Here is a 22910-nt window from a genome sequence, read left to right as displayed (position 1 = left end):
CTTCCTGGTAAAACATTTTTATAAATAAATATAAACTAATGCAGTCCCGGCGAGTCCTCCTTAAAATAACAAAACCTACTGCTACACTGTGGGACAGGAAAGAGACTGTTCTGCAGGAAGTGGGAGGGCCTTATATACTGTACCAGAGCCCTGCAGAAGTTTCCTGTCCTACAACGCTGGAGGAGGTGGTAATCCCCATTAGTAGCCACTGCCATGTGGGGAACAGGAAAACTTATTAAATATTATGCTGTAGTGACATGGCAATAGTATTCTGATCTACATATAATAAGTGAGCTGGGGTCCTGCAAAGTGCCAATACATTTTAAAGGGTTCCCCATCCTATAAGTTTTTTTTTTTGGGGGGGGGGGGGGTAGAGAGTAATGGTAGTGTAGGGAAAAAATAAATAAAAACAAATTCTGCTGAAATATTTCCAAAGTCACTTTTTTCATACAAATTTGTTTATTTCAAAAATTGTACAATTGCATTACAATATTATGCAAAATGTATCAGAGACACGCTGCACACTTTTTTTTATGTGCATAATTACATTGGAGCGGAAGAGACTGACCAGAACAATATGAATCTTAAGGCAGGGATACCCATTTACCAAGTCAAGAGGACACCAAAAAATAAAAAATTGGAAAAAAGATTCAGCCTATTCACTGCTGTTGTGTACAACACCCAAGTGTAGAATTGAGTAGGGGGGAATAAAATGAATCTCTGTGTTACTTTACTAGTTCTGGTGTCATAAAGGACATCACAAATCAAGACACCCAACTCCGGAGAGAAATGTAATCTTTCTATTTTATACTTGATTTGGAACTGATAGGGCACCTCTGCAGTTTATAGCATTTTGAATCTTTTTATGCATATTGTATGCTACCGTTCAGAAAGAAAGTAAAATTGAGAGACGTGAACTGCACGAATAGAACAATAACAAAACCACAATGAGACTGCATGAGTTCCTGTATGAAGAGCAAAACCAGATGGCAGGTCAGACTGGTATACGATGGATTCTGGGCTGCATTCTTTGTCCCAGATGTCTTTCTACCGTCCTCACAATTTGAAAAGGAGAGTGGAGGTGCATACATGGGTACAAAGCCTTGGTGCGCTACAAGAATTGAGCTATCTCGGTACACAGAGGCATTACGCATGATAGACTTCCCAACAGTTATAAACACATCAAGAGTTGTGCTAAAAACATGCATCATAACTAGAGGCAGAACATGGACACCTTTACTGCAATCACTGATTATCAAGTTGTAACACGTGTGTGTGTGTGGGGGTTGGGGGAGTGGGGGTTGGGGGAGTGGGGGGGGGGGGAGTAAATGGATGCCATCTTCTGATACTACCCCAAATCTTGGTGCTTGCCGCGTTGGTGCTCATCAAGGTCTTCACTTTTTGGCATCTACAAATAAAGCTCTCCAGATTCTTTGATGCAAAAGATCCCCTACAATTTAAACTGCCGTGGTACCCATTGTGTCTGAACTAGATGGGCATATTTCTCCCAGATCCTCATTCACAAGAAATGGTTCCAATTATTTTCACTTGTTTCCTCATATGGGTGCAACCTGACTTGCAAACACCAGAACTGCAGCAGAAGGAAACGACGCAAGCACAAATCTTAAACAATACCAATAATGGGATTTTAATCAGGCATTTAACAAATGAAAAACAGCAACAACAAAAAAAATCCAGTACAGTATTTCATATTGTTTAGTGCACCAGTACGCCCTTTATTGGCATAAGAGCCAGCAAAGCATGGAAGAGAAATGTTGCAGGGCGAACTTGCACTGAAGCTTTTTCTCCACCCCTCTCTATGGTCAAAATCTTCTGCTGGAGGGTCTGCAGCACTTTCTAGAGCAATGGTTGTCAATAATTCTAAGCAGTGCGACATATCAATATTATAAGTAGGGCAGCATGTACCTTCCACAGCACAAGGGTTAAGACAGAGCTTCATACAGATCCGGGCGCTGAGGTAAAGGTTCTCTAGGATGTACACAAGTTTATATTTTTGTCACTTGCTGGTTTGGAAACGGCTTCTGTTCTTTACGCTGAACATGATGCAGGATACACAAGTCCACGTCAAGAAATCTCCACCACCTGCCTCAGCTCTTCAAACAAGGACCCGAGCTCCTTCTCCAAGCTGAGGATCAGACCTGCCAAAGAAATGATAGAACAGAGATACTAAGCACAATGTACATAAACCACTTCTACTGGAGAGCGGGCCCACTTCCACCACAATATCAGTAATAACCAGGAGTCGGCACCACAAAGTCAATAATAAAAAAATAACCCTATCAATAATGAAAAAGAAACTGAGCATTAAGTGGATTGACAAAAAGGTGTACTTTTTATTTTGGGGTTCAAGGAAAAGTGCAGAGGGGCCACAAAAGTTACAAGTCCAAACTTTTACACGTTCACCACTCAGTACTTAAAGTATTGTAAGGCTAAGGCCCCGCTGCACGCGCCCGCACGGCAAGATTGCTTGCTTGCCGGCGGCGCGTGCAAATCACTGCACCGCGATTTGCGGTCTGCAGTGAACTGTGTTGCGCGCTGGGGGGTGCGTTGCCAAACGGGTCGGGTGGGCAGGGGCAATGACGAGGGGGGGCGCTGCCATGTCGTGTGTCAGGGAGGAGGGGAATCTGGTTTATGTTCCAACAGGGACTCATTCCGCCCACAATACATACAGCTCCCAGCAAATACTATTTAGGGCATTGAAATAAATAATAATGCAGAAGTTTGTTCCCACATCCTGCTGATGGTTCTGGACCTCTTGCTTTTGCCTGGAAAATACTGAAGAACATCCATTTCCAGAAGCACGTTTTTAACACAAGCCGGAAGGACCTGCGCCCCCCCCCCCCCCGCGCTGTGCGTCCCCCCTGTCTCTCCCACCACACATACACACACACACACAACACACACTTCCCCCCCCCCCCCCCCCCACACCTTTTGGAGGGGGGGGGGGAGAGGGAGGGAGAGCCATGCACGGCTGCCTCAAAGACTTCCCTCCCAAGCCGCCTCCCTCCCGTAGCTCCTTCCTCCTCCCCTCATTGGCTGTCGCGTGCACCACGTGACGCGTTAGCACTGCAAAATACAAGGAGCTGGTAGCTCCGGCAGGCTGACGCATCACAGCACGTAGTCAGCTGTGCAGTGAGGAGGGACTGGGACCGGCTCGGGAGGCTATCGGGAGATTGTGAGTAGCGATAGATTGTCAGTGCCTCTTCTGAAAAAGACTGCACTATGTAATGATACCAAAGTTCTAGCTTTGTCCCAGCTGCCGACACAAAGGGTTCTGGGTAGCTATGTGCACAGACGTCTTTTTTAGATTTTGAAACATCAACTTGCAAAAATGTCCTAATTTACAGAATAGCAGGGATTACAAATATTGAAGCATGAAGAACTGCAGAGCTAGAGTAACAAGGCCAAGGAAAGCAAAGTCTGTATTCAGCTGGTTCATTCTTGTGTCATGGCCTGAGAGTGATGATTGAAATCTGACCACAGAAACAAACATGCATTTTACAGAGCAAACATGCAAGTGAAATGTATATACCTGTGTTAGCATCACTGCTTGCTATGAAGCTCACTACCAGAGGTAGCCTGTTAAACTGGATCACCTAAAAAGGAAACAAGAACCAAATTCAATATCCTGTGAAGTCTTCTCTCTCTTTGCTTGTAGAGATTGAAAATTACAAAAAGGTGTCTTTAAAAAAAGCAAAAAAAAAAAAAAAGCCCTCAAATGACTACTAACCATGAGATTTCAAGGATACTTTATGGGCATATACAGAAAAGTTTGCAAACAAACCAACCAACTTATGGGAAGCAGCAGTGAGTAACGGAGATTACACCCTACTGTAACTGTATTCTTCCAGAGTTATGTTGGAACAGCTAAATGTGCAGAACAGCATGTCAGGGCGCTAACTGTATTATTACACCGCCGCACTACAGAACAGCCTGTACCTGGTATGTGTTGTAGTAACAGATGATGCTCTTGTTTTTGGAAAGTCCTAGTTTGCTTCCCTGGTCAGTTGCCAGTGCGAATGTGGACAAGAAACCCGGTCGCAAGGCGTGTTCAGGGGCGTTATCGTTAGCCACTGAAAAGAGAGAGGGGAGAACATAAAGAGATAGATATAACATTTCTGCAAGTACTGTTTTCTTATTGTTCCGTAAAACAAATAAACACATGTAATCACAGTACTTGAGTCATTTGGCTTTTTTAATTTGGAATTAAGAATGTTTTTCTTCAATGAGGACTCAATGGTGGTGATGCTTAGTCAAATTAATCATTAGACCACACTCTCTGCCTGTCTAAAAGGAGGGAGAAAGACCGATCTATAGCTACTAGAATGAAAAAGACCGACTGACTTAGGGAATGGGGAGGGGTGAGCTTAAAACTCTGGGAAGGAGGAGCCACTAACCACCAACAGCTGAGACATATTCGCTTGAAAAAGCCAAGTATTTTACTGTGTATTTTTGGCATATTGGATGTAGCATTGGGCTTCTCTGTTGCTTGTTGTATACATTTGCCACGCTCAATAGTTCTCCTTTTTGACATTTATGTACATATGTATTTTGTGGGGGCTCAGGGGTTCTGTGTTGTTTGATCTCAATATAACAATATAAAAGTGTATTTAACATTACACAACTATCACATTCCTTCTCTCTGCCCCTTGAGTATTACTATAAACTTTAGGACATTTTAGAGTTAACCATTAAATTAATTCCTCTCCCCCCACCCCAGGAGGCGCTATGCCTTTGTCACATTGATAATATAGCACATCAGACTAAGCAAGAGGAGAGACAGGAATAACAGGACATGTCCTATTGTAAGATTATGTCAAGCCATGCATTACAGGATATATCTTACCTTTAATAACTGGTACGCCATCCCTGTCCGATACTACAATGGCATGGAGACCTTCCACACTGAAAACAGACAAAAATAATTCACGGTAAATTAATTAATAACAGTGACGATTTTACTCCATCTGTGTAAATGAAGCAGTTGTAATTGGTGTTCGAAAGAAGAATCTCCTGCCAAGTAACATGGATCCACGGTAACAAACTAACATCTGCTGCATATCAGACTTTCTAATCATTAGTCGGATTAAGGCAAGCAACCAAAATATTGACCAATATTATGCAAGGAGTTTGTTGAATAAAATGCAACTTCTGTGGTTCGATGTGACCAGGATGATTTTGTCAAATCCTGTTAAAGCAAAAGGGGAAAATCTGCAAAATAATTTTCTAAACATTTATGGAATATGTACTATAATAAGAGAAATAGAAGGGCTCGATTTTAAACATATTTCCTTTTTAACAAGATGGCCATTCCACTAGTAATCATCCTTATTAGCATGGATTAGCAGAGCTGAAAATCAGTATGTCCGTATCTTATAGCAAATGTGACAAGGTGATAGTGTAAAGAAGGCGCGGAAACAATACTAGTGTTCACCACTCTATAAGTGAATAATTAATAAAGTGTATAAAAATACTTATAATAACTTAAGTGCATATAATATATAAGTGACTGATAATAGTGAAAAAACCGTATATAAATGGTTGTAACCCCTGCTCAAACCCTCTGGAAGGGACTGTCTTCACTGGTCCCAGATGATCGATATATGTTCTCACAACCCAGGGGGAGCATAAAGGAAAAAAACAACGAAAAACACAAACTAAGTGCAGACTGTAAACTTCAATATAGCCGTATGTGAGGAAACTTGGCTCTTCTGTAAAGCCTACTCCCAGGATGGCAGATGAATAAGGGCAATAACTGGATCTGTTGAATCTGTGATGTCGTCTGGATAGACAGGACAGCTCTCACACAAGCATCAGGTAGTTAGGAACATGGAAGAATAAAAAGAAATCTCCATGGTGCAGATCAGTATAAAAAGGATAACTTTATGGTGTAGTTTAAAAATGTGCACTTACAATAACAAAGACAATATCAAGCATTTAGCACTTATACCAAGTGACTAGGAGTGTCTGGATGTGGCCACCGCTCACCGCACCGCAGCTGCTTGTCCTCTCCACGCAGCAGTGATACTGGAATTGCCTCCAGGAACAGGCGTGACTGCCACACCTCCAAGGTATCCCCTCTGTGCCCCGATAAGGCAGGCTCGATCACCGCGCTGCTGTATCTGTCCCCTGGATGCCAGGTGAATCACCTCCAGTCTGATTTTCGTGGCGATCCGTCACTTCCGGTTTGCGCGGGGCTCCGCCGCGTCACTTCCGGCACTGCAGTTTGACAGGCGGCTGGCAGGGCCAATCAACACGTATCCTGGGCGGGTCCTCTCTACGCGTTTCGCCCAATAGGACAATAGGCTTTGTCAGGAGTATAGGACCCCCCCCTCCCCTCTCTACCCTTTTATATTAGAGTCAATTATTAATTAACCCCTGAAATGCTTAACGGAGTATTCGGACCATCATATAGGTTAAGGGTTTCAGCTGTGCATTGGGAGACTATTAATTAAATGTTTAAATGCATATAATACATTTTAAAATTGGTTAAAAATATATAGATTAGTACGAATGGGAAAAGTGACATTTAGATTTTAATGAAGATAGACTTATATGATGGTGTGAATGCCTCAAATTAGAACAACATACAGATTTGAATCGTTCACAAATAATCTTTTTTTATTATATAAAAGAATTAAAAACCCTTTACCAACTTTGGTAAATGTCACTTTTCCCATTCGTACTAATCTATATATTTTTAACCAATTTTAAAATGTATTATATGCATTTAAACATTTAATTAATAGTCTCCCAATGCACAGCTGAAACCCTTAACCTATATGATGGTCCGAATACTCCGTTAGGCATTTCAGGGGTTAATTAATAATTGACTCTAATATAAAAGGGTAGAGAGGGGAGGGGGGGTCCTATACTCCTGACGAAGCCTATTGTCCTATTGGGCGAAACGCGTAGAGAGGACCCGCCCAGGATACGTGTTGATTGGCCCTGCCAGCCGCCTGTCAAACTGCAGTGCCGGAAGTGACGCGGCGGAGCCCCGCGCAAACCGGAAGTGACGGATCGCCACGAAAATCAGACTGGAGGTGATTCACCCGGCATCCAGGGGACAGATACAGCAGCGCGGTGATCGAGCCTGCCTTCTCGGGGCACAGAGGGGATACCTTGGAGGTGTGGCAGTCACGCCTGTTCCTGGAGGCAATTCCAGTATCACTGCTGCGTGGAGAGGACAAGCAGCTGCGGTGCGGTGAGCGGTGGCCACATCCAGACACTCCTAGTCACTTGGTATAAGTGCTAAATGCTTGATATTGTCTTTGTTATTGTAAGTGCACATTTTTAAACTACACCATAAAGTTATCCTTTTTATACTGATCTGCACCATGGAGATTTCTTTTTATTCTTCCATGTTCCTATCTACCTGATGCTTGTGTGAGAGCTGTCCTGTCTATCCAGACGACATCACAGATTCAACAGATCCAGTTATTGCCCTTATTCATCTGCCATCCTGGGAGTAGGCTTTACAGAAGAGCCAAGTTTCCTCACATACGGCTATATTGAAGTTTACAGTCTGCACTTAGTTTGTGTTTTTCGTTGTTTTTTCCTTTATGCTCCCACTGGGTTGTGAGAACACGTATCTAATTACAAACATCCATTCACACCAAACACAGACAAGGGGACATTTTTCTTTTGATCAATACGATGCTACCTCCCTGTGTCAGTTTTGTAGCAGAGAGACTTAAATAACTATCACAGGTTTGAGATGAAAATCTGTTCCCCTGACGAATTGAACCTGCATTATCTAAATGCAGCTCAAGCCTTCTCAGTCAATGGAAATACTGTTTCACAGCGCACCCAGCAGGGGCCCTACATGGACATCACAGCGCACCCAGCAGGGGCCTACATGGACATCACAGCGCACCCAGCAGGGGCCCTACATGGACATCACAGCGCACCCAGCAGGGGGCCTACGTGGAGATCACAGCGCACCCAGCAGGGGGCCTACATGGACATCACAGCGCACCCAGCAGGGGCCCTACATGGACATCACAGAGCACCCAGCAGGGGGCCCTACATGGACATCACAGAGCACCCAGCAGGGGGCCCTACATGGAGATCACAGCGCACCCAGCAGGGGGCCCTATATGGAGATCACAGCGCCACCAGCAGGGGCCCACATGGAGATCACAGCGCACCCAGCAGGGGCCTACATGGAGATCACAGCGCCCCCAGCAGGGGCCTTACATGGAGATCACAGCGCACCCAGCAGGGGCCTACATGGAGATCACCGCGCACCCAGCAGGGGGCCCTACATGGATATCACAGCGCCCCCAGCAGAGGGCCCTATATGGAGATCACAGCGCCCCCAGCAGGGGGCCCTACATGGACATCACAGAGCACCCAGCAGGGGCCTACATGGAGATCACAGCGCCCCCAGCAGGGGGCCCTATATGGAGATCACAGCGCCCCCAGCAGGGGCCTACATGGAGATCACAGCGCACCCAGCAGGGGCCTACATGGAGATCACAGCGCACCCAGCAGGGGCCTTACATGGAGATCACAGCGCACCCAGCAGGGGCCTACATGGAGATCACAGCGCCCCCAGCAGGGGCCTTACATGGAGATCACAGCGCCCCCAGCAGGGGCCTTACATGGAGATCACAGCGCCCCCAGCAGGGGCCTTACATGGAGATCACAGCGCCCCCAGCAGGGGCCTTACATGGAGATCACAGCGCACCCAGCAGGGGGCCCTACATGGAGATCACAGCGCCCCCAGCAGGGGCCTACATGGAGATCACAGCGCCCCCAGCAGGGCCCTACATGGAGATCACAGCGCACCCAGCAGGGGCCTACATGGAGATCACAGCGCACCCAGCAGGGGCCTACATGGAGATCACAGCGCCCCCAGCAGGGGCCTACATGGAGATCACCGCGCACCCAGCAGGGGGCCCTACATGGAGATCACAGCGCCCCCAGCAGGGCCCTACATGGAGATCACAGCGCACCCAGCAGGGGGCCCTACATGGACATCACAGAGCACCCAGCAGGGGCCTACATGGAGATCACAGCGCCCCCAGCAGGGGGCCTACATGGAGATCACAGCGCCCCCAGCAGGGGGCCCTACATGGACATCACAGAGCACCCAGCAGGGGCCTACATGGAGATTACAGCGCCCCCAGCAGGGGCCCTATATGGAGATCACAGCGCCCCCAGCAGGGGCCTACATGGAGATCACAGCGCCCCCAGCAGGGGCCTACATGGAGATCACAGCGCCCCCAGCAGGGGCCTACATGGAGATCACAGCGCACCCAGCAGGGGCCCTACATGGAGATCACAGCGCCCCCAGCAGGGGCCTACATGGAGATCACCGCGCCCCCAGCAGGGCCCTACATGGAGATCACAGCGCCCCCAGCAGGGGCCCTACATGGAGATCAAAGCGCACCCAGCAGGGGGCCCTATATGGAGATCACAGCGCCCCCAGCAGGGGGCCCTACATGGACATCACAGAGCACCCAGCAGGGGCCTACATGGAGATCACAGCGCACCCAGCAGGGGCCCTATATGGAGATCACAGCGCCCCCAGCAGGGGCCCTACATGGAGATCACAGCGCCCCCAGCAGGGGGCCCTATATGGAGATCACAGCGCCCCCAGCAGGGGGCCCTACATGGAGATCACAGCGCCCCCAGCAGGGGGCCCTACATGGAGATCACAGCGCACCCAGCAGGGGCCTACATGGATATCACAGCGCACCCAGCAGGGGCCCTACATGGAGATCACAGCGCCCCCAGCAGGGGCCCTACATGGAGATTACAGCGCCCCCAGCAGGGGCCTTACATGGAGATCACAGCGCCCCCAGCAGGGGCCCTACATGGAGATTACAGCGCCCCCAGCAGGTGCCTTACATGGAGATCACAGCGCCCCCAGCAGGGGCCCTACATGGAGATCACAGCGCCCCCAGCAGGGGCCCTACATGGAGATCACAGCGCCCCCAGCAGGGCCCTACATGGAGATCACAGCGCCCCCAGCAGGGGCCTACATGGAGATCACAGCGCCCCCAGCAGGGGCCCTACATGGAGATTACAGCGCCCCCAGCAGGGCCCTACATGGAGATCACAGCGCCCCCAGCAGGGGCCCTACATGGAGATCACAGCGCACCCAGCAGGGGCCCTACATGGAAATCACAGCGCCCCCAGCAGGGGGCCTACATGGAGATCACAGCGCCCCCAGCAGGGGGCCCTACATGGAGATCACAGCGCCCCCAGTAGGGGGCCCTACATGGATATCACAGCGCCCCCAGCAGGGGGCCCTACATGGAGATCACAGCGCACCCAGCAGGGGGCCCTACATGGAGATCACAGCGCCCCCAGGAGGGGCCCTACATGGAAATCACAGCGCCCCCAGCAGGGGCCTTACATGGAGATCACAGCGCACCCAGCAGGGGCCCTACATGGAGATCACAGCGCCCCCAGCAGGGGCCCTACATGGAGATCACAGCGCCCCCAGCAGGGGCCTTACATGGAGATCACAGCGCACCCAGCAGGGGGCCTTACATGGAGATCACAGCGCCCCCAGCAGGGGGCCTTACATGGAGATCACAGCGCCCCCAGCAGGGGCCTACATGGAGATCACAGCGCACCCAGCAGGGGCCCTACATGGACATCACAGCGCACCCAGCAGGGGCCCTACATGGAGATCACAGCGCCCCCAGCAGGGGCCCTACATGGACATCACAGCGCCCCCAGCAGGGGGCCTACATGGAGATCACAGCGCCCCCAGCAGGGGCCCTACATGGACATCACAGCGCCCCCAGCAGGGGCCTTACATGGAGATCACAGCGCCCCCAGCAGGGGCCCTACATGGAGATCCCAGCGCTCCCAGCAGGGGCCCTACATGGACATCACAGCGCTCCCAGCAGGGGCCCTACATGGACATCACAGCGCCCCCAGCAGGGGCCTACATGGAGATCACAGCGCCCCCAGCAGGGGCCCTACATGGACATCACAGCGCCCCCAGCAGGGGCCTACATGGAGATCACAGCGCACCCAGCAGGGGCCCTACATGGAGATCACAGCGCCCCCAGCAGGGGCCCTACATGGAGATCACAGCGCCCCCAGCAGAGGCCCTACATGGAGATCACAGCGCCCCCAGCAGGGGCCCTACATGGAGATCACAGCGCCCCCAGCAGGGGCCCTACATGGAGATCACAGCGCCCCCAGCAGGGGCCTACATGGAGATCACAGCGCCCCCAGCAGGGGCCCTACATGGAGATCACAGCGCCCCCAGCAGGGGCCTACATGGAGATCACAGCGCCCCCAGCAGGGGCCCTACATGGAGATCACAGCGCACCCAGCAGGGGCCCTACATGGAGATCACAGCGCCCCCAGCAGGGGCCCTACATGGAGATCACAGCGCACCCAGCAGGGGCCCTACATGGAGATCACAGCGCACCCAGCAGGGGGCCCACATGAAATCACAGCGCCCCCAGCAGGGGCCCTACATGGACATCACAGCGCCCCCAGCAGGGGCCTACATGGAGATCACAGCGCCCCCAGCAGGGGCCCTACATGGAGATCACAGCGCCCCCAGCAGGGGCCCTACATGGAGATCACAGCGCCCCCAGCAGGGGCCTACATGGAGATCACAGCGCCCCCAGCAGGGGCCCTACATGGAGATCACAGCGCTCCCAGCAGGGGCCCTACATGGAGATCACAGCGCCCCCAGCAGGGGCCCTACATGAAATCACAGCGCCCCCAGCAGGGGCCCTACATGGATATCACCGCGCCCCCAGCAGGGGCCCTACATGGATATCACCGCGCACCCAGCAGGGGCCTTACATGGAGATCACAGCGCCCCCAGCAGGGGTCTTACATGGAGATCACAGCGCCCCCAGCAGGGGCCTACATGGAGATCACAGCGCCCCCAGCAGGGGGCCTACATGGAGATCACAGCGCCCCCAGCAGGGGGCCCTACATGGATATCACCGCGCACCCAGCAGGGGCCCTACATGGAGATCACAGCGCCCCCAGCAGGGGCCTACATGGAGATCACAGCGCACCCAGCAGGGCCCTACATGAAATCACAGCGCACCCAGCAGGGGCCCTACATGGAGATCACAGCGCCCCCAGCAGGGGCCTACATGGATATCACAGCGCCCCCAGCAGGGGGCCTACATGGAGATCACAGCGCCCCCAGCAGAGGCCCTACATGGAGATCACAGCGCCCCCAGCAGGGGGCCTACATGGAGAACACAGCGCCCCCAGCAGGGGCCCTACATGGAGATCACAGCGCCCCCAGCAGGGGGCCTACATGGAGAACACAGCGCCCCCAGCAGGGGCCTACATGAAATCACAGCGCCCCCAGCAGAGGCCCTACATGGATATCATCGCGCCCCCAGCAGGGGGCCTACATGGATATCACAGCGCCCCCAGCAGAGGCCCTACATGGAGATCACAGCGCCCCCAGCAGGGGGCCTACATGGAGAACACAGCGCCCCCAGCAGGGGCCTACATGAAATCACAGCGCCCCCAGCAGAGGCCCTACATGGATATCATCGCGCCCCCAGCAGGGGGCCCTACATGGAGATCACCGCGCACCCAGCAGGGGGCCCTACATGGATATCACCGCGCACCCAGCAGGGGGCCCTACATGGAGATTACAGCGCCCCCAGCAGGGGCCCTACATGGAGATCACAGCGCCCCCAGCAGGGGCCTACATGGAGAACACAGCGCACCCAGCAGGGGCCTACATGGATAGCCACACAACTGCATTGTCAAATGTAAAATATTTACCCTACCTTGGAAGCTTCTTGTACAGAAATCTCTTCAAGTCCTAGATTAGAAAACAGAAGTAACGGTTATTAGATCATTTATATGTCACACTGGTACATGCAAGCCAAGTCATTCCACTTATTGGGATTAGAGCAGCCGTCTAATTTAGCAAATACAAAAAAGTTACATACACACTAATTATTATAATGCACCAAAATAATCTGCAGCACAGTACAATGGGGCACGCAAACTTTTTTTGCTGTGCCCTTTCCCCCCGCCTGCTCTCCTCCGTTGTGCGCCCCCCCCCCCCTCACACGGCGTCAAATGACGCTGCGGGGTCATGTGATGTCACGTGACCCCACGGCGTCATTTGACCTCGCATTACCAAGGCAACCGTGACGTCACATGACCCTGTGGGTGTCATTTGACGCCGCGTTGCCATGGTCACGTGTCCTGAAGCCGGCTGAATCCAGGTAGTAGAGGTTGCAGAGACGTCGTGCGGCCCCCCGGCATTTAAATGCCTTTGGGATGAGCGCGGGAGCTCTGCAACCGCCTGTGCCCCCCCCCGCACCCCTCCCACCACTGCAATGGGGTGTGAAGACTGTCACGTAAGGCACACCTGTGAGCACGTGGCCTGCATGCGGGACAATGGTTAATACACAGCTCGCACGCTGGCCCAATTTTCACCTTCGCAAAGGTCCCTCAAATGAATATCGCCCCTCCATGCGTCCCAATATACCCTCCTCTCTCTAATACTTATACACGTGAATTGTATCAATAGATTCAGGCGATTATGACGGATGCTAGACTAATTGACCATTTTGCTCCTAAATTTGAATGTCACAGATATCTGGCCTTGGCACCTCTTACCCATGTAGTGTGTGGGGTACGGTTTGATTTGTATAATCGCAATGGTGACATATGTACCTCCTATTATGAAGAGTATATGACATCACATGATACTCATTTTTAATAAAGTCCTCCAACTAAGGCGTGACCTGTGTTTCACCCCTCTCTAATCTCAGGAATGTTAGTTTCCTTTGAGGCTGACAGCCTTGTATCTGGCTATCGTTTATGGCCCTCTAAACTGACATTTCACTTTTAGTGATAGCCCTCCTCAATTAAACCCTCTTTCTAGATTAGCACAGACCCAGAAAGGGTCTCTGTCTGTCATAAACCCAATATATTGTATTTTAAGACAAAACGATAACCCCATTAATCCCTGAAGCACCAGATTGATTAAAATACATAATATCTCAGGGTATTATCATGACAGACCATAAAATAGTAACATTAACATACACTAGTACAGTAAGGAGGCCTTAGAATACACACGTGTGTAAACGGATGTTGGCTGCTAAACAATGATTTAATTCCTGCCGGTTCACTTACTAGCTGTCTCTAATATGATTTCTGAACGCTACAGGACTTTGCTCAAACATTTACACAAGCATAATGATCTGTTGCTATCAAATTTCCCTTCTCCCGCTTCAGTTACCCATGGGAAATTTAGAATAATAAATAACGGTTTATTTTTGCCATGTGGAACGTATGGCGTCAACCAACTGTATATAGTAAAATTTGCAGAAGTTGTCAGTCAATCAATATCATGGATCTTACAATTGAAGTTCTGTGACACAGACAAACATAACTTGAAAAGTTTCTAGAAGGCACGGAATCTAAGATACTTCCAGCTTCTAGTGGTAAAGAATCTGGTCAAAGGTCACTTGTTCTCCTACAGAAAAAGGATTACAAGATTGCCTTCTATTGTCTGGGGAAGTGACCCCAGCATGCAAATAAAGATAAGAACAGCAAAGCGAAGAGCAGATTAATCCAACCTGACCAACTGCCAGCAAAAGGACTAATGTAATTTTATAACAACATCTCACGTTAACGTGTCTCTATACTGAAGAATGACGACTACTCATGTGAAATAAACACTAAAGTCGCTGTCAGGTTTCTCCCATTATTCACAAAAATGACAACACATTTGCAACTGTTCATACACTTAACTCTTTCGCTGCCAGTGACCAGCAACGTATTGCAAAGCAAAAGGGCTGATATACTTACATCTGCCATATTTAACTGCTGTGTTTTGTCAAAGACCTGTGAAAGAAGAAAACACATATTAATACTAGCTGTACCTGGCGTAACATACACCGATCTAGCAGATCTTAAAGGCTATTAAACATAACTCTATTGTCACCCCTCCCTTGAATGCCTTGCTGTCTCTTATCCACCATAGGGCTGTATTATAGTGCACGCGCGTCAATTATAATTGGCTGTGTAAGCCAGACATTTGTATACTTTGGACGTGCGTGCACGGCCGTGACGCTATGAACCAACCACAGCGTGGTCTAACGCTGTGATGTCATAGCCACTCCCCCTAGTTGCACACATCACAGCTTGCCCTATACAAATGAAATACCCACACCATGTGCAACGCCGGGCGTGCGCCCGCACACCAGCGCCTACTATATAACAAGCCTTACCCTCTCCTAGATCATGCTCTGCTCCTTTGTACTTCCTGCCTCCTCTGTGCAAACTACACCCTCCCATTCATCTCATCTGTCTCCTCTTCTCCTTGCTATCTGTTTCCTCCTCCTCCTCCTCTCCTCTCTGCACTCCCTCCTGCCCCACGTGCTCACTGCTTTCCATTCCCACCTCATCTCCTCTACCCTGCCTTGCTGTTTCTCCGTCTCCTTCCCTCGTGCCTGTCTCTCCATCTCCTTCCCCCGTGCCTTGCGTGACGTCGGCGCCGTGGTGAAGGTGTGTGTGTGTCACTGAGGGGTGAAGGTGTGTGTGTGTGTGTCACTGAGGGGTGAAGGTGTGTGTGTCACTGAGGGGTGAAGGTGTGTGTGTCACGGAGGGGTGAAGGTGTGTGTGTGTCACTGAGGGGTGAAGGTGTGTGAGTGTCACGGAGGGGTGAAGGTGTGTGTGTGTGTCACTGAGGGGTGAAGGTGTGTGTGTGTGTCACGGAGGGGTGAAGGTGTGTGTGTGTCACGGAGGGGTGAAGGTGTGTGTGTCACAGAGGGGTGAAGGTGTGTGTGTGTGTCACGGAGGGGTGAAGGTGTGTGAGTGTCACGGAGGGGTGAAGGTGTGTGTGTGTCACGGAGGGGTGAAGGTGTGTGTGTGTCACGGAGGGGTGAAGGTGTGTGTGTGTCACGGAGGGGTGAAGGTGTGTGCGTGTGTCACGGAGGGGTGAAGGTGTGTGAGTGTCACGGAGGGGTGAAGGTGTGTGAGTGTCACGGAGGGGTGAAGGTGTGTGTGCATCACGGAGGGGTGAAGGTGTGTGCATCACGGAGGGGTGAAGGTGTGTGCATCACGGAGGGGTGAAGGTGTGTGCGTGCGTCACAAAGGGGTGAAGGTGTGTGTGTGCGTCACTGAGGGGTGAAGGTGTGTGTTGTGAAGGTGTACATCCCTAAAGTCCGTGTGTGGTGAAGGTATGTGTCACGGAGGTCCGTGTATATAATGCACTCCCCAGGGAACTCCACATTGTAGTCTGTGTGTGTCCCTTTTAATGTTGGCGGCGCTCGTGCGTGCAGCGACAGATACTCCTGTGCATGGTGCCGGCTACTCCTGCGCACTGGTCCTGTGCATGTGTGCTGCATCCGCTACTGTAACCAACGGTTCTGCGCATGCACGAGCGACAGCCACTTCTGCGCATGCCGACTGTCTCTTCTGCCAGCACGGATCTCACTTCCATTACCAACTTTCGTCACCATGAAGGAGATTTCTGCACGCTAAATTTTGGTAGGTGCCAGCAAACAAGTTTCACTTCAAAAACACTGCTTGTAAACACATTCATATCGGGTTACACTAATATTTCTAAAGCTCAATATCAGACTAAAAATACTTATGCATATATATATATATATATAATAAATAAAAAAAGGGGGAGCAATCCAAGCAGTCTTTTCCCTTTTATAAAACAGGTTTAAAGCAGGAACACCTGTTTGCAGAGATGCTTACCTCCGAAGGGGGTGCTGGTATCTCCAGTTTTCAGCTTCCTTGTCACATGGGCCAATAGGAAGCCGAGCATTATGTCGTAACTTCCTATTGGCCCACAGGCCCGGGAGCTATGAAAAGTTGGCATAGTTAACACCCGAGTGGCTACCAGCACCCACTACGGAGGTATCTCCGGGATGCTTCAATCCTGTATTAAAAAAAAAAAGCAACACACACTCCCTCTTTCAAATACCACTTTTATTCAGAAAGTAGAAAATAGGTATTAAAGTTTCACGCTTTTCGCTTGACAAAGGGCTCTGTATAGCCCAAAACAATGCATGTCCGGATGCTTTTCAAAATAACTAAAAGGTTATCGACTTCTCCAAGTGTTTATGAAGCAAGAATGGCAAGATACAGGTGTAGCAACTTTCATGTATTGGATTAGTTTGTCACGTTTGGCGCCAGCCTGAGGAGTATGCAATCTTGAATGTTGTTATCATTGTAAAGTTCTGCACTTGTTTGTTTTTTGGGAGGGGGTTCAGTTTGTTCAATTAAGAGATCACTGCAGTTTATTACATCTGCTATTGAGACATGCTGACAGATGTGTCCTATTTTGTGTTTGTCAATCGATTATTTCAAGTGGCAGCAGGGTTTTGTTTGATTGTTTTTTTTACATTTGGAAAAATGTATATAATTACTTTTTCTTAGACCGGTTTGCAGAGCAAACAATAAATCTTTTTAAACTGGGAAGTGTTGATCTAACTTTAGTTATTCTGGATGTGCAAAGGCAATGACAGACAACACCAACCACATTTTTTAAATGTTGATGTTTAACACTCTGGTAGTACTGCATGAAACTTTAATACCTATTTTCTACTTTCTGAATAAAAGTGGTGGGGGGGGAGGAGACTCAGACAGAGCCACCCTTGTCCGCAACTCTGCGGGGAGTCAGTGAGGGGGGGGGGGGGCAGGACACAGAGAGAGACATACACACCAGAGAGAGACAACCGAACGAGAAAGAGACAGACACACACACACAAGTAATTCAGTTACTATAAATAGACGTGCAAATAGCTAAAACACGCGGTCAAACTTCTTTGTTTTGGAACTGAAATTGTGTTTTGATTTTTAATTAAAAACCATCACAAATACAATTTCTGTGACAAAAGACAGAAGTTTCACTTAAAATGCGTGTGCTCGCCACACACACACACTTTTTAAATTTAATGAGCGCAAGTATTTTTAGCCGGATGTTGAGCTTTAGAAATATGTAGTGTAAACTGATATGAATGTGTTTACAAGCAGTGTTTTTGAAGTGAAACTTCTTTACTGGCACCTACCAAAATTTAGCATGCAGAAATGTTGTGGTGATGTCACCAACTTTCCAAGCATGAGCGTTGGACTGTCCTGCAACTTTTCTGGTAAGCGCCAGCGGGGTGTGGCCTAAACAGTGACTTGCGCTGATTGGCTGAGGTCATGTGACCCCTCAGTGCGCCTCAAACTCAATTTAATGTCTCGGCAAGCGCCCGCGAGTGTATGTGCACGTACCGCGTGGGCGTGGCCAGACATATTTAAATTGATTGTGCTGACCGCGCCAAGCGCAGTCAGCGGCGTCGCAGCCTTAAGTGGAGCTAATGCATGGAGCAACATTGCCAAGATACGAACGATATAGACACGAGGTGAAAAACACTTCGCTTTGCGTTGGCAAAGAATTAGATTACAGTGACTCTTCTAACTGAAAACACAAAAACTAAGGACCTGGCCAGTTTATGAAAAATTGCCTACCAACAATACGGATGACAGCAGCCTTAGGCTAAGGCCCCGCTCCCTCAGTCAGCACGCCCGCACTGCAGACAGGCAGGGCGCTGACAGGCACAGACCGCGATATGCGGTCTGTAGGGAGCCGGAGTGGGAGGGAGGGGGGCGGGATCTGATCGTGGTGCCGTCCACCCCCCCACACACATACACACACACAAACATACATACACACATACACACATACACACACACACTTTATTAGCGAAACGCAGCACAAACCCCAAACATGAATCTCATCCTGGGAGTATCCCTACAGTCCCACCCCCTCCCAACACTGCCCACAATTTTCAATTTAGCCCAGTATCTGAAGAGGAGATTACACAACCGCTCCTCAAACTAAAACTAAGCAGCCAATGTGGACCCGACTTACTACAATCTAGGTTCTTACGACTTGGTGCCCAAGCCATTGCCAAACCAATTGCGTCCATAGTCAACTCTATCCTGTCTGCAGGCCAAATCCCTAAGACCTGGAAAACTGCCAGAGTTGTCCCAATCTTCAAAAGTGGGGACAAAAACACTGTCTCAAACTACAGGCCAATCTCACTTCTCCCAATTCTATCCAAAGTTATGGAAAAATGTGTCCACTCCCAATTAAGCGATTTCTACACCAAGACAAATTTCCCTAGCCAATTCCAGTCTGGGTTTCGTCCCAAACACTCCACCGTAACTACCCTGCTAAAAGTTTGCAATAAAATCCAGTGTGGAATGGAACGGGGTCAACTCACTGGTGCAGTATTCCTAGATTTTGCAAAGGCTTTTGACACAGTTGATCATGTTATCCTGCAAAACAAACTCCAGAGCTCTGGAACAGGGAAGCATGCTTTAAACTGGTATCAGTCCTACCTATCAGGAAGATCCCAACATGTGTCCATCTCAGGCTCTAACTCCAACCCCCTGGATATCACCTGTGGTGTCCCGCAAGGCTCTGTTCTGGGGCCCCTACTCTTCTCAGTGTTCATTAATGATCTTCCCACAGCTTGTAAGGAAGCCTCAATACACATGTATGCAGATGACACAAACCTATATGCACACAGCCATAGCCTCTCTGACCTTCAACACATACTTCAGTCTGACTTTTTGAGACTCGAAAACTGGATTTCCCAAAACAAACTGTTTTTAAACACTGACAAGACTGTAACAATGGTATTTGGGACCAAGACTAAATTTGGAAAGCTTCCAGTGACTGAGCTCCTGATTAGAACCAACACTAACACCACCCTAACACCTGTCACTAGTTTTAAATACCTGGCTTATGGTTTGACTCCCACTTAACATTCGGGATGCACATTGATACCCTGACAACCAAGACCTATGCCAAACTAGGGGTACTTTACAGGAACAAAGCCTCCCTAAGTCTCCTGGTCAGAAAGCGTATTGCACAGCAGATGCTAATGCCAATTATTGACTATGGAGACATAGTATATGGCTCGGCTCCTCAAACCCACCTTAGCAAACTTGACACCCTCTACAATTCAATTTGTCGTTTTGTTCTCCAATGCAACTACAACACACATCACTGCGAAATGCTCAAAGAACTAGATTGGTCATCACTAGAGTCTAGGCGCAAAGTTCACCTTTCCTGTCTCACCCTCAAATACTTTCTGGGCAAGCTACCCAGCTACCTGAACAAGCTCCTCACCCCTACCACATGCAGCACTTATCTGAGATCAGACTCCAAAAGACTATTCATGGTCCCAAGGCTCAACAAAGTATCCGGACGTTCCACCTTCTCCTTCCGTGCACCTCACAACAGGAACAACCTACCAGAGACTCTCATATCCACCACCAGCTTAAGTTCTTTCAAATCTAAGGCTGTCTCACACTTTAATCTGGTCTGTAACTGTTTCATACGCTCATAATATATATTTTCTTTAACTGTGCACGCAATGTCTTGTATATAATGTAAACCTTGTTCATTTATGTAACTGTACTTGTAACCATGTATTATTTGTTTTACTCTGTGCCCAGGACATACTTGAAAACGAGAGGTAACTCTCAATGTATTACTTCCTGGTAAAATATTTTATAAATAAATAAACCTGCAGCTCCTTCCCTGCTCCCCGCCCAAAGCGCCTCCCATCTAGCTCCTTCCCTCCCCTCCATTGGCCGACTCGCGTACCATGTGACGCGTCGCCGCACGGGAACACAGTTCTCTGGTATCCCCTGCTGGCTGACGCGTCACAGTACGTAGTCAGTTGGCAGTGAGGAGGGACTGGGACCGGATCGTGAGGCTACAAGGCAATGGAGAGTAGCGCTCACGCGGCCGCCCGCGCCACCGGGCGCAGCGGGTCCCAGCCCTTAGGCCTCGTTCAGGGTGCCAGAGACAGGAGTTGGAGGGAGGGAGGGCGGCAGTCTGCTGGGCGATGTGTGTTCATCCCCAGCAGACGTTTTCAGGAGGCGGGGGAGGGGGCGGGGCTACAGACCTGAGGTTAGGGATCGAGGCAGCAGTTTTGAAATCATTCTCAAGAATGATTTCATTGGCTGCCGAGGTCCCAGTGACGCTGCTGCAGCTTTAAAAAACGATTTTTTCATTTAGTGAAACTGTAGCCAGCGTCAACTCCGGGCTTCGGAGACAGAGCAGCTGCTACCTTGACAACCAGTATTCAATTTGAATACTTTGTGTCCCACGGCAGTACGCCCTCCCTCCGAAGCCTGCATCCTGAACGAGGCCTTAAACATCAACTATGAGAAGAACAAGGCCCATAGACCCCACCCAACATGTCTAAGGAGCGATTGTGTTCAAAAAAAAAAAAAAAAGTTATGATGCATTTAATAAATGGACAAGAAAAGATAACCGTCAAAGGTTGGGAGGTGTGCGGCTAAATTGAACCCCATGAATTGACAATACCACCCCCTCGTCAGCTCTGTGCAAAGTGCATCACAAGCTCTGTCTTCCTGTTTTCACTTCCTTCTATCTAGCTAAGTGGTCTCCAAACCTTCCAGTAACGAGGGACACATCGTATATTTCCACGGGCCAATGGGAGAAAAAAAATCCTTATATAAATGAATTTGTTTTATTTGGATCTTTTGTGGGTAATCAGCATATGATATGATTCAGAACAAGAGAAATGTGACAATTACAAAGAAAGGATGCCGTGCTTACACTGGGAAATTATTTATAATGAGCAAAAATATATATATTTCACGTTGCTGCGGACCGGATAAAATCTTGATCAGGCCCACAGGCCGTAGTTTGGAGACCTTGATCTAGCTTAATTTAAGGGCGAGCTTGGTATACTCAGCCAGTATGCACAGTAATAATCTTCAGAACCTGAATAGGAGTGTTGGGATGTGAAAAGGCAAAAACTAAAAATCGAATATTTTTTTAAACCCTTTTTTGTTTCTGGATTTCTAAAGGCACGCCGTTAATTATGCAGCAAAGAAAGATATAGCAGCAGCGTCTAACCCCATTACCGCCATGGCACTTTGTTAAAAGGGGTGCCACCTTACAGTCCCTGTAACTTAACTTTTGCCAGGTTCTCAAATTGCCACAATATAAAAAACAAGTTGGGTTGCGTCCCCCCCCTCCCCCCCTCCCCCCCCCCCCACACACACAAAATAAAAACAAAAAATTAAAAAGGTGTTCTCTTATCTCGCCCGATGATTTTAAAAAAAAGTCTTGGTGAAGTGGACCAGCGGTGCGACATCGTTTGCACTAAAACTGTTACAGTCAAGATAAAATAAGTTGTTGGCCATTGCATGGCAACATTATCCAGTCCCTAAACTGGTCATTTCATTAAGAGACACGAAATGACACAACCACCACACTACTAACAGCATAACGCTCCCACTGTCTGCAGTAAGATAGGAGAGGGGAGAGAATAGCAATTACATTCTAAATAGTAAACAAACATGGGGACTTGAACAAGGGGTGGGAGCGCTGCAGTCCTCCCCTCCCCCAAGCATTTTTACATACGGGATAATAGATAGATTACTGATTTTATATGTATATTATTATTATTGCACACCCATCCACCACGTAGTTCCGGCACTACTGTGAATAAATGTAAAGGACTGACTGATGTGAGGTTACATGGCTCGGGTGTATGATATGACCGGATTATAAATGAGAGCGGCTCCAGCTTCCCATTACATGGCTCGGGTGTATGATATGACCGGATTATAAATGAGAGCGGCTCCAGCTTCCCAGGGAGTGACACTTGGCCACTGATCCGGGCCCCGCCTGCGCACAGAACCCTGCCTCTAACATCCGAACCCTGCCGCTAACATCCGAACCCTACCTGCCTTCCACCGTCCGTGACGTCACAAAGCCAGCCAACCTGTCATGTGATCAGCGGCATGGTACGCCAGGAAGTGAGGTCACAAGTCTCGCTCTCTACACCGGCCATAGCCACCCCACTCCCACAATCTCTCGGCGGCCATGTTTCCTGAGGGCAAGG

General features: G+C 49.2%; 1 protein-coding gene across 1 annotated transcript; it reads right to left on the bottom strand.

The window, feature by feature from the left end:
• Positions 1-440: 440 nt before the first annotated feature.
• LAMTOR3 (late endosomal/lysosomal adaptor, MAPK and MTOR activator 3) lies at positions 441-22910 on the bottom strand. The gene is made up of 7 exons (XM_075609220.1): positions 22752-22910; positions 14815-14850; positions 12771-12805; positions 4868-4926; positions 3961-4094; positions 3554-3617; positions 441-2159 (listed from the first exon to the last, which is right to left on the bottom strand). The coding sequence occupies exons 2-7, from the start codon at positions 14821-14823 to the stop codon at positions 2086-2088; spliced, it is 375 nt and encodes a 124-aa protein (XP_075465335.1). The 5' UTR covers positions 14824-14850; positions 22752-22910; the 3' UTR covers positions 441-2085.

This window comes from Ascaphus truei, chromosome 1 (assembly GCF_040206685.1).
Source record: "Ascaphus truei isolate aAscTru1 chromosome 1, aAscTru1.hap1, whole genome shotgun sequence".
NCBI lineage: Eukaryota > Metazoa > Chordata > Amphibia > Anura > Ascaphidae > Ascaphus > Ascaphus truei.
The sequence above is the reverse complement of the archived record's forward strand: the minus strand, read 5'-3'. Positions and strand labels throughout refer to the sequence as shown.